The 13,191-nt window shown below is 49.0% G+C and overlaps 1 protein-coding gene across 3 annotated transcripts in view; it reads right to left on the reverse strand.

The window, feature by feature from the left end:
* The window catches only part of STAG2 (stromal antigen 2), a 187,818-nt gene that overhangs the window by 35,889 nt on the left and 138,738 nt on the right, over positions 1–13,191 (reverse strand). For all 3 annotated transcript variants that reach the window (XM_030576074.1, XM_030576076.1, XM_030576075.1), the window contains exons 23-24: positions 9,977–10,069; positions 1,383–1,557 (exon numbers count right to left, since the gene is read on the reverse strand). In XM_030576074.1, the coding sequence (XP_030431934.1) occupies positions 1,383–1,557; positions 9,977–10,069 (268 nt within the window). The remainder of the gene's footprint in view (positions 1–1,382; positions 1,558–9,976; positions 10,070–13,191) is intronic.

Consider the following 13,191-nt stretch of genomic DNA (forward strand, 5'->3'; position numbering starts at 1 on the left):
ATTTCCAGAAAGCCTTTGACAAGGTCCCTTACCAAAGGCTCTTACGTAAATTAAGTTGTCATGGGATAAGAAGGAAGGTCCTTTCATGGATTTAGACCTGGTTAAAAGACAGTTAGATTAAAAGGGTAGGAATAAATAGGAAATTCTCAGAATGGAAAGGGGTAACAAGTAGTGTCCCCCCAAGGGTCAGTGCTAGGACTAATCTAATTCAACTTATTCACAAATGATTTGGAGAAAGGGGTAAAAAGTGATGTGGTAAAGTTTGCTGATTATACTAAACTGCTCAAGATAATTAAGACCAAAGAAGTCTGTGAAGAACTTCAAAAAGATCTCACAAAACTAAGTGATTGGGCAACAAAATGGCAAATTAAATTTAATGTGGATAAATGTAAAGTAATGCACATTGGAAGAAATAACCCCAACTATACACACAATATGAAAAAAAAGCAAATGTGATTTTGGGATGCATTAACAGGTGTGTTGTGAGCAAGAAACGAGAAGTCATTCTTCCACTCTACTCTGAGCTGGTTAGGCCTCAACTGGAATGTTGTGTTCAGTTCTGGGCATCGCATTTCAAGAAAGATGTGGAGAAACTGGAGAGAGTACAGAGAAAAGCAACAAGAATGGTTACAGATCTAGAGAACATGACCTATATGAAGGAAGGCTGAAAGAACTGAGTTTGTTTAGTTTGGAAAAGAGAAGACTGAGAGGGGACATAACAGCAGTTTTCAAGTATCTAAAAGGGTGTCATAAGGAGGAGGGAGAAAACTTGCTCATCTTAGCCTCTAATGATAGAACAAGAAGCAATGGGCTTAAACTGCAGCAAAAGAGGTTTAGGCTGGACATTAGGAAAAAGTTCCTAACTGTCAGGGTGGTTAAACACTGGAATAAACTGGCTAGGAAGTTGCGGAATCTCCATCTCTGGAGATATTTAAGAGTAAGTTAGAGAACTGTCTATCAGGGATGGTCTAGACAGCACTAGAATCTATGAATCTAAACAATTACAATATGTTGACTTAAGTTGCCTTTAATTACTAAGTACATACACACATGCATATTAGAAACATATCCATGTGATAAATTATTTATTATGTTCCTTTGGTCACTTCCCCAGTTTTCTGTCTACCAATCTAAATCTGTCTCACCAAGGATACTACTTCCAACAACCCAAAATCATGAACAGATTCAAATGGTTGCTTCTATGTTCATGTATACTTTTGTGTTTGCATGTACACAAGAACTGGCAAGACTGCATAAGAACATGGACACAGGACAGCAAGCATACGCAAGTGCGCATGCTAGAAGGCAAGTGAACACAGTGAAAAAACCTGACTTTTTTTTTTTTTTTAAATATATCTATATCTCCGCACACACATACATACCTGCACTATTGCTGTCATCATCCTGGTCAATGAAGACATGATCTAGAATAAAGCTGAGCAGTTCAGACTGTAATGAAGAATCAGGAGTGTAAACAAGAGGCTCTAACATGTCACGTCCTCCTGACATAATCTGATGGCTGAAGATCATCAAGACATCACACAGAATAGTGAAGGCCTATATTAAAAAAAGGAAAGAAAAAGAAAAAAAGACTTCCTATATTGAATTTCTTAAACTTCTGCTCTTTCATCAGAAACTGTATTTTAAATAAACTGGCAGTTAAACATCAACAAAAAAGGTACTTACAGTCCCAATGCAGAAAATATTTACATTCAAAGTATGATTCTAAAGAAACATTTGTAACTTTACTCACATAGAGTAGTTCAACTGGATGCAGTGAGACTACCCATGTGAATAAACTCTTGCATGTGTGTGCTTGCTGAATTGGGATCTGACCTTTAAATAAGGGCGCACTCATGATGAAGTCTATTACAAATTGAAATATTTATAGGACCTGCGAAATTCTGATGTCTCAAGTTCCGTCTGAAAGGTATTACGGAGTATTTTTTTTAAAAAAAGCAAAATAACTGAAAAAATATAAAGGGTCCTCCACTCAAAAATAAAAAAGTAAAGTCTGAAAATTTCATACTTAACGTTCATACAATAAAGAATGCTCAAGATAGAGCCCCGCATTTTTTGGAAACGGAAAACACCACAAAATAAAATGAAAACAAAGAATAAAACAAAAAGCAACTAATGAAACAGAACACATTCACCCATTCATGGTGGCTTCCTGCTCCAGGCATTGCAATCTGCTGAAAGGGTCACAGTGCTGCTTGGGTTTGGTCCAACTGCCCCTCTGTCATTATGACCTCCTCCTCATCCTCTACAGGGCTACCTAGAACTCTGGCAGAACCTGGTTTAAACACGCCAGGTCCTCTGAACACAGAGGGCAGGACCTGACTGTCCCCATTCCTCAGGGACAGGACTCAACCTCCTTTTGCCGCTAGGAGGGATAAAACAAAATTATCAAAAAACCAAAACACACACAACCACCTGAAATATTGTAAATAAAAAGATTCTCACAGGGCTCTCACTACAGGTGAACTATTTTCTCTGCATATTTTTCCTTCGTCCTTCAGTTTTTTCACAGCATTTTTCTATACACAATTTCACTATTTTCCCTTAATAGTCACAAGAGAGACATGCTTTGATTACTTTCTCTGTTTGCCTGGATATTTACACAACAACGAGGGAGAAAAAGCCATCTGTTTCTCAGGACAGGGACTGTTTTTCTGTTCTGTGTTTGTACTAGCAGAGTGGGGTCAATACAATCTCAGTCCAATCCCTTCCAGTCTCTGTCCTCCCTCTTTCCCCCCAGGACTTCATCCAACCTCAGTTGCCAGGGATCACTGTGGCACAGGGAACCAGAACTGAGAACAGAAAGACTCACTCCTCTGTGCTGTCAAGGCCACAGAATTGTCTGGTAAAGATGAGGAGAAATGACTACCTTCTGGGACAGGAGTATCAGTGGCATCTTCATCCTTCCATTCTTGTGAAGATGATGGTGGTTTCATCTTTTATTTGTGCAAACACTCTCATGCCCCATTGGTGAAAGTGCCAAGATAGGAGAAGACAGAACCAAATTCGAAGTAAGTACAGAAAGATTATTCTGGAGGAGCTCGACCAGTGACCAATGCCAAAGTCAACAGAACAGAAAGCATCAAGGCAACTGAATCCAACTCCTAAAGAGTGGTTTAAAGGCGTCCTGGCATCAGATCCAAACACATGAGCTGATCTAGAACCCAAGCTTCACAAACTACCAGATCCTGAATCAATAGAATGAGATTAGGATCTCAGTACAGACTCATCAAGCAAATCAGTGCCAGAAAATAATGTCTTTATATCCATCTATAAGAGGTGTTTCTTTCTAATGGACCTTTCTGGTCTCTACATAGATAGTTGGTGACTGACTTGCACAAAGAGCAAAAATTAAGAATATGTCCCACAATTCTTGACAGAAAAGGTCCTAAATGTGTTTGTCAGACACTGAATTATCACAAGATAGGACACACTCAGAAACCAAAAGACTCTGCTTCAACTGTAACTATATCCACAGCTAACAACATAGAATTTTTAACCCTACTGGGCATTTTATTTCCATTCTAATAAAAGACGGTTACTCACCTTTGTAACTGTTGTTCTTCGAGATGTGTTGCTCATATCCATTCCAGTTAGGTGTGCGCGCGCCGCGTGCACGCTCGTCAGAGACTTTTTACCCTAGCAACACTCGGTCGGCCAGCAGATCGCCCCCTGGAGTGGCGCCGGCATGGCGCCTGATATATACCCCTGCTGGCCCACCCGCTCCTCAGTTCCTTCTTGCCGGCTACTCCGACAGTGGGGAAGGAGGGTGGGTGTGGAATGGATATGAGCAACACATCTCGAAGAACAACAGTTACAAAGGTGAGTAACCGTCTTTTCTTCTTCGAGTGCTTGCTCATATCCATTCCAGTTAGGTGATTCCCAAGCCTTACCTAGGCGGTGGGGTCGGAGCGAGACGTTGCGGACTGCAAAACCGCTGCGCCAAAAGCGGCATCATCTCTAGCTTGCTGTACCAGCGCATAGTGTGATGCGAAGGTGTGCACAGAAGACCATGTGGCTGCACGGCAGATTTCCTGTATGGGGACATGAGCCAAAAACGCAGCCGAGGAAGCCTGAGCCGTGGTAGAATGGGCGGTCAGGGGTCCCGTTGGCACACTGGCCAGGTCGTAACATGTCCTGATGCAGGACGTGACCCAGGATGCGATACGCTGGGAGGAGATTGCCATGCCTCTCATGCGCTCTGCTACTGCCACAAACAATTGTGGTGAACGCCGGAAGGATTTTGTTCTCTCAATGTAGAACGCGAGAGCTCTTCGGACGTCCAAGGAGTGGAGCTGTTGCTCTCTTCGGGATGAATGCGGCTTTGGGTAAAAGACTGGCAGGAAGACGTCTTGGTTAATATGGAAGGCGGAAATGACCCTAGGGAGGAACGCCGGGTGCGGTCGCAGCTGTACTTTGTCCTTATGGAACACCGTGTACGGAGGGTCCACGGTCAGAGCCCGAAGCTCCGAGACTCGCCGGGCCGATGTAATGGCGACTAGGAAGGCCACCTTGCAGGATAGGTACAGCAGCGAGCATGTGGCTAAGGGCTCGAAGGGGGGCGCCATGAGCCTGGTTAGAACCAGGTTCAGGTCCCAAGTAGGGGTAGGCCGTCTGACCTGGGGGTAGAGCTGCTCCAGGCCCTTGATAAATCTTGACACCATTGGGTGAGAAAAGACGGACTTGCCAGCCTCGCCTGGGTGGAAGGTGGATATAGCCGCGAGGTGGACGCGTAAAGAGGAGATCGCCAAGCCGTGCTGCTTGAGAGACCACATGTAGTCCAAGATGGTGGGGACTAGTACGGCAAGTGGATCGTGGTTGTGCTGACTGCACCAGCAGCAGAAGCGTTTCCATTTCGCTAGGTAGGTGGAACGCGTGGAAGGCTTCCTGCTGCCCAACAACACTTGTTGTACTGCATCGGAACAGCGCAACTTGGCTTGGCTTAACCAGCCAGGAGCCATGCAGACAGATGGAGGGACTGTAGATCCGGATGGTGCATCCTGCCGAAGCCCTGTGTGATCAGGTCCGGCCAAAGAGGTAGGGCAATCGGGTTTGCCAGGGAGAGATCGAGCAGCATGGTGTACCAAGGCTGCCGCGGCCACGCCGGAGCGATCAGGATGAGGTGGGCCTTGTCTCTCCGGACCTTGATCAGGATTCGATGGACGAGAGGAATGGTGGGAAGGCGTAGCAAAGGCGACCTGTCCACGGTATGAGAAACGCGTCCGACAGGGAGCGGCCCTGCAGAGATCAGAACACCTGGCATTTCCTGTTCGATCTGGAGGCGAACAGGTCTATCTGGGGAAACCCCCACCTCTGGAAAATGACATTGAGGACGTCCGGACAGATGGACCATTCGTGGGACAGGAAGGATCTGCTCAGGTGATCCGCCAGGGTGTTCCGCACTCCCGGGAGAAAGGAGGCCACTAGATGAATAGAGTGGGCTATGCAAAAGTCCCACAGACGTATTGCTTCCTGACACAGCAGGGAGGACCGAGTCCCGCCCTGCTTGTTGATGTAATACATGGCCCTTGTGTTGTCAGTGGATACCGCAACACAACGACCGTGCAAATGGCGTTGGAATGTCTGGCATGCTAGGCGAACGGCCCGTAGCTCTCGCACATTGATGTGAAGAGTGAACTCTCTCTGTGACCACAGGCCCTGTGTACGCAGGGTCCCCAGGTGCGCCCCCCAGCCCAGCGATGATGCGTCCGTTGTTAAGGACGCTGATGGCTGTGGGGCGTGAAACGGGAGGCCCGCACACACTTGGGAGGGCATTGTCCACCAGCCTAGGGAGCCTAGAACATTCGGTGGAATCGTTACAATTGTGTCTATGGCATCCCTGCGTGGTCGATAGACCGACGCGAGCCAGGTCTGCAACGGGCGCATGCGGAGTCTTGCGTGTCTGGTGACGAAGGTGCATGCGGCCATGTGCCCCAGGAGAGCGAGGCACGTTCGAGCAGATGTGGTCGGGAAGGCCCGCAGGCTTGTGACCATGGACACTATGGCTTGGAATCAGTGCCGGGGGAGGCTGGCTGTCACGAGGTTGGAGTCCAGCACTGCCCCTATGAATTCTATGCTCCCCGTAGGCACCAGAGTGGACTTGCCCGGATTGATGGTCAAGCCTAGGCTCGCAAACAGCCCCGTGATGATGGCGATGTGTCCGGTCACCTGCTCTTCCGACGTGCCTCGGATGAGCCAGTCGTCGAGGTAAGGGAAGACATGGATACGACGACGTCGCAGGGCAGCAGCGACGACCGCCATACATTTGGTGAACACCCGGGGGGCCGATGAGAGCCCAAAGGGGAGGACCGTGAACTGGTAGTGGTCCTGATTCACCACAAAGTGGAGATACCGTCTGTGCGGGGGGAAGATCGCAATGTGGAAGTACGCATCCTTCATGTCGAGAGCGGCATACCAATCTCCTGAATCCAGGGAAGGAATGATGGTTCCTAATGTTACCATGCGGAACTTGAACTTTTTGATGTATTTGTTCAGGCCTCGCAGGTCCAGGATAGGTCGCAGGCCCCCTTTTGATTTGGGGATTAAGAAGTACCAGGAATAAAACCCCTTGCCCCTTAGCTCCCTTGGCACTTCCTCTATAGCCCCAATGGACAGGAGCTTGTGAACCTCCTGGATGATAAGTTGCTCGTGAGAGGGGTCCCTGAAAAGGGACGAGGAGGGAGGATGGGAGGGGGGTGGAGAAACAAACTGAAGATGGTAACCAAACTGCACCATGCTCAGGACCCAACGATCCGAAGTCAGCTGGGACCAAGACGGTAGGAAGTGGCGGAGGCGGTTGAGGAAATGGAGTGGATCCAGAGAGGGGATTGGTAAGCTGCTCTCGGGCGCACCTTCAAAAGTTCGCCTTGGGTCCCTGCGGTGGCTTCTCAGACCCGGAAGTGTTACCCCTTTGAGGACCTGACTGTCGTCTGCGATTTGGCCGGCCTCGCCTCCGGTTGAAGTCTTGTCTGGGGCGAGGCGGGGGGTAAGTGCGCTGATGGTAGGGGCGGAATGGCCTTCTCTGAGTCTGGGGCGTGTGCATTCCCAGAGAACGCATGATGACCCGGTTATCCTTTAGGCTCTGTAGCCTGGGATCCGTCTTTTCAGAGAAGAGACCCTGCTGGTCGAATGGCAGGTCCTGGATCGTGTATTGCAGCTCCGGCGGTAGTCCGGAAGACTGCAGCCACGATATACGGCGCATGGCTACGCCCGACGCCAGAGTCCTCACTGCTGAATCTGCGGCATCTAAGGACACCTGTAGCGAGGTTCTGGCGACCCTCCTGCCCTCTTCCAGGAGAGATGAAAATTCCTGGCGTGAGTCCTGAGGGAGCAGCTCTGCAAATTTGCCGACAGCCTCCCAGGTGTTGTGGCTGTAACGGCTCAGGAGGGCCTGCTGGTTCGCCACACGGAGCTGAAGGCCTGCAGCAGAATAAATTTTACATCCCAGCAAGTCCAAGCGTCTGGCTTCCCTGGATTTTGGAGCAGGAGCCTGTTGGCCATGGCGTTCCCGGTCATTGACTGACTGTACCACCAAGGAGCAGGGGGCGGGGTGTACGTAGAGGTACTCATACCCCTTGGATGGTACCATATACTTCCTTTCCATGCCTTGGGCAGTGGGTGGAATGGAGGCCGGAGACTGCCAGATGGTGTCCGCCTTTGCCTGGATCGACTTAATAAAGGGGAGGGCTACCCTGGTCGGTGCCTCCGCCGAGAGGATGCTTACTACCCGGTCCTCTACTTCCGGGACTTCCTCTACAGGAAGGTTTATGTTTTGGGCCACTTGCCTCAACAGGTCCTGATGTGCCCGGAGATTGATCAGCGGGGGCCCTGATGAAGACGAGCCCGCTACCGCCTCATCCGGGGACGAGGACGAAGACACCCCAGGGAGAAGCGGTTCTTGCACCGAAGCCTCGTGCAGAGGGGCCTCCGTTTCCCGGGAATCCTGCTGCCCCATGGTATCCGTGGGGTCTTCCTCCGTACCTGGGGGGAGGGGGGGTGACTGACTGTGGCCTCTGGTGCAGGAAGCTCCGGTGGGTTGGAACGAGCTTGTCCCGAAGGTTCGCCCTGGGCTTGGTGGTATGCCCAGGGCTTCCAAAAGGACCATTGAGGTGGACCCTGGTCCGTGTGAGCGTGCACATCTGAACCCCCGTAAGAGGCGCTGTCCATATGGGACGAAGCGGACGAGTGCCTCGAGGGCCAGGGAGGAGCCGCCGATGACTGTGGCAGACCTCTGCACATCCCGACTTCGCTGCGCGGTGCCGGTGAACGGTACCGGGAGTCATGGCGGTACCGTGATCTAGACCGGGACCTGCTACCGGCTCGGTGCCGGGAGGTCGACCGGTGCCGGCCGCTGCTGTGCCGGGATCGGCTGCGGTATGAACGTCAGTGCCACGATCTAGACCGGTGCCGAGAGTAGTACGACGGCGACCTGGATCTCGAACGGTGCCGCGAGTACGACCGGTGCCGCAGGTAGCGGTCCCGGGACTGCGAGCGGCGTCTAGATCTCGAGCGGCGACGCTGTGAGTGGTCCCTCGATTTAGATTGGGACCGCTGCTCGGTAGTGCCTGGCGAATGCGGCCGTACCATGGCGGGCTTGCCCAGCGATTGTATAACCTGCACCGGCGGTGCCGGGGGTTGGGGCAGCTCGGGCTCTGTCAATGCGATGATGTCGCGTGCCGCTGAGAAGGTCTCCGGCGTGGAGGGCGCGACAAGCTCGACCCCTGTCCTCACCGGGGAGCTGAATGGCACCGGACTCAACGGCCTCTGAGGGGCCGGAGTCGATGGTGCGGCGACGCTCGGTGCCGCGGCAGATGACGGTGCCGGGCGGTCAGATTTTGAGGCACGCTCTGACTGTGGTGCAGTTGCAGGCACCGCAGGAGCCCTGTGCTTTTTGCTCCTCGGGGAGAGGGAGCGGTGCCGGCTAGGGTGCCGGGCCGGTGCCGAGCGGGAAGTTGGAGCCCTCGCTGGCGCCAGGCGGTCCGGAGCGGAGGCGACACTTGGTCCCGGTGCCGGAGTCGGTGCCGACGGTGGGGGAGTCAGCGCTGCCTCCATCAGGATCTGCTTCAGGCGACTGTCCCGCTCTTTCTTAGTTCGGGGCTTGAACGCCTTGCAGATCCGACCCTTTTTCACAAGGTGGGACTCGCCTAGGCACCTCAGACAGGAGTCGTGCGGGTCTCCTGTTGGCATCGGCCGATGACAGGCCGCACAAGGCTTAAAGCCGGGTGAACCGGGCATGGGCCCCGGCACCGCGGGGAGGAAAAAGGGGTGAACCCCCAATCCTCAGTATAACTATTTACAACTATACTTACTTAACTTTATAACTACAACTAACACTATAAAAACTAAACTATATACACTCAACTACAGAAGAGTGAAAAGCTAGGGAGGTGGAGAATGGCTAGGCGTGCTCCACAGTTCCAACGACCGACATGGGCGGTAAGAAGGAACTGAGGAGCGGGTGGGCCAGCAGGGGTATATATCAGGTGCCATGCCGGCGCCACTCCAGGGAGCGATCTGCTGGCCGACCGAGTGTTGCTAGGGTAAAAAGTCTCCGACGAGCGTGCACGCGGCGCGCGCACACCTAACTGGAATGGATATGAGCAAGCACTCGAAGAAGAACTACTATTCCTAAATATAAACAAAGAACTATTTTATACCTATGAAGTAACAGTATTCCCTGAAAGTTTGTACTTGCTGCTTATGGCTGTCTGAAGGAAATGAGCTGTAGTTGGGCATATAAATCTCTTTTATATAGTAAAAGGGCGCATGAGGCAGAATACATGCGCAGCACTACTGGACACTGCTATTCACTGAACTTGAGCATCTAGCAAACTGCACATATCACATACCCATGCAGGCAATACTAAAGTAATTACTTCTAATTTAGATCATTTAAACACTTCTAAAAGCATCAGATCACTGTTATAAAAGAGTAAGGCTCAGAATAGTCACTAACCTGCTCTTTAACTGCAGTGTTTACGTTGGTCAGGTAGTGCTGACAGATTTGACAGAATACCCTCATCTGTTTCTTTAAACGTAGAAGGTCCTCCTTTAAAAATAAAACATTTTAAATAGAAATGAAATACAGTTTAACACCTTTTAAATTACATTGAACAATAAATATTCTATAGATTGAAATGGGAGCTAGGTGTTTAACTCTCAGGTGCCTTTGAAAGTTCCAGCCCATATGAACTTGACAGAGGCGTGCTGTAGTAGACTGAATATGTCATCACTCCGATATACTTGGAGGAAACATACTTAGGGGACTGCGTTTAAGATATGCTCAAGGAGCAGAGAAAATCTCTCAAGTTTGAAGATGGAAGCTGTGATTTCTCTCCTCTATGTTTTGGTTAAAGAGCTCCTATGAGTGGATGAATGGGAGCTCTCCTTTCCCTCCCCTTGACAGTATTTGAAAAATGCAAGCAAAACTTTCCTGCCGCTTTTCATTTTTTAAATAAAAGAATCTGTGAGGGAGGGGTTCTGTTCAGGTTCACAGACTTCCAATTGTGACAGCACTCCAGAAAATTAGGTAAGCCAAGCTAATACTGAATGAATTTTGTGCATATGGCTGCATCATCAACTCACTAATTTATCCTCCCAAGACTAATACCTATGTTCCTTTGAACAGATATTTCTTGAAATAAAAAAAATAGTCAACATGGTAGAGAAAATAATTCTGAAGTTAGAGAGACAAGGTGAGTGAGGTCTTTTATTGGACTAGCTTCTGCTGGTGAGAGAGAAGCTTTCATGCTTACATAGAGATCTTCAGGTCAAGGAAATGTATTCAGAATGTCACAGCTAAATACAAGGTGGAAGAGCCTACTATAAGCAGTATACACATATTTCACAGGACCATTCAAAGTGAGGCAGCCAATTAACACCTCCAGTCATCCAGGGGAGAGGAGAAAAAAACCCTTCACAAAACTGAAACTTCTGACCGGACACAGGTAAAATTAATCCTCCTCCTCCTATCCTTTGGGCTACAGGAAGCTTAATTAGGCTAGGAGCTGGACACCACAAGTTCTAGTCTCACCTCAAGCTCAAGGTGGTCAATCATAAAGGTTATGAAGTGCATTGAATTATCAATAAGGCTAAACATCTCTAGCATAGGAGAGAGGCAAGCAGCAATATTATTTCAGAGAAAGAGTAACTGAGAGGTTGTACAGGACACTTCTGATAGAACCGGGAAGAAAACTCAGGCCTCTAATATAGCAGACTTAAATCTCATCCACTCAATTATTCTGCCTTTCAAAAAGAATCTGCCAGATCCATGCCCTTAGTACACAGTCTATAAATGCATATGTAAATCTGCTGTTTCAGTGTTATATATATACTCCCCTCTGGTGGCTGGTCTATAGAGGATAACAGACTACTACTGCTACCATCTAAAGTAATTATTCCTTTAGCCCAAGTAGTAAGGAGGTCTGTGCTGCTGTCACCAGTGACTAAAACCTGATGTGAGGCCCAAACGGTGGAGCCTAAACAGGTGACTGAACTCTAGTAGATCTTAGACACTTGAAAGATGGCTCCCTATAACAGAGAAATACGTAATACCCACACATTCAGGGTGTTACACTCCCCATTTGAATGGGTAGCCCACAAAAAAATAACTTGTTATTGGTGCCAGCTCAGGTTTAACTTGTTCTTGTGCTCAAGCAATATGTCCTACCTTTTACATGCTTGTCACTGAAATGTTAATATTGTTTCTATGTATTTTTATATAATACATGAAACATATACTCATTCCATCCAACACTCAAAATTTATTACATGAAGTCAATGGGACTACACATATGAATAAGATATTCTGAATTACATCTGCTCTCTCACTCTTTAAAACAAAATTTATTCTGATCTTGAAAGTATTAAAATGGATTTTACAGCTATTCTCGAGAGAAAAATAATGTAATCTGCCAGTTTGATATCCTGCACTCCACCACCAGCAAAGCTGAACCTTACATTCATTTCCATTTCAGTTTGTTCAGACTGTCAGTGACTAAGCTAGACCTTGTACTGTTACAAAACTTTTATCAAGCTTAATGCATCCCTTCCACTTCTCATTCTCTGCTCCAATCCCTTTGCCATCATGTTCAATTGGCATTCAATTGTAATCAACTGAAGTATATACCTAGTATATTTGGCAGCAGTGAAGCAGTTAAATATATAATAAAATAGGTTTAACTTTTAAACTAAACGATGAAGTTTTACTTTTCAAAAATGTGATTGTTTAATAAGAAAAAATAATCTCAAAGGGACCATCTTTTCTAGTATTTTTTCTTCATTTCTACTGAAGGCATTATAATGTTGCCCTAGCTTATATGGCCCCACAGCTCTATAACCCAGGCCTGCAGAGCTACCAGCCAGCTGCTCAGCGGCAGCTGTCATCAGCTTCCACTTCAGTACCCATGATCCACTGGGGCCACAGCCCATGGGAAGTTCTGCCCCAAGGGTATGCAAGACAGCAGCCTCATGGCTCCTGATTGGCTCCCTGCCCTACGTAAACTGAGTTGTCCAGGCATCACAACAGACAGGACTGGCGCTAGTGTTTTTAGTGCCTTAGGCGCACAGCCATTTCGCCACCCTGCGTGCTGGCCTGAGGAGAGGGTCCACTGGTCCGCGGCTCCGGTGGAGCTGCCGCAGGCATTCCTGCAGAGAGGGTCCGCTGGTCCGTGGCTCCGGTGGAGCTGCTGCAGCCGTGCCTGCGAGAGGCCCACCGGAGCTGCGGCAGCAGCGGACTGTCAGCAGGAATGCCTGCGGCAGCTCCACTGGAGCCGCGGGACCAGGGGACCCTCTGCAGGCACGACTGCGGCAGGTCCACCGGAGCTGCCTACCAACCCCCTCCCCCCCAAAATGCCACCCCTCAATAATTCTGGCGCCCTAGGCGATTGCCTAGGCCACCTAAATGGAAGCGCTGGCCCTGACCACAGATCTCCTGTAGCTGCCATGACCATTCCTGCTCCTTGCTCCTGAATTCCTGGCTTCATGTCTCAACTTGGACCATGAAACCTGACTTGGACTCTAATCCTTGGTATCAACCCTGGTCTAGAACCCAACTGCAAACTCCTCTGCTACTCCCCCTGCTCTGACCCTTGGCCCTCTCTGCCCTTATTGGGATCCTGACATAGTTTTAGTGAATTGTCATTGTTTCAATTCTTAAACCTCATTATTCAG

This window comes from Gopherus evgoodei, chromosome 9 (assembly GCF_007399415.2).
Source record: "Gopherus evgoodei ecotype Sinaloan lineage chromosome 9, rGopEvg1_v1.p, whole genome shotgun sequence".
In the NCBI taxonomy this organism is placed as follows: Eukaryota; Metazoa; Chordata; order Testudines; family Testudinidae; genus Gopherus; species Gopherus evgoodei.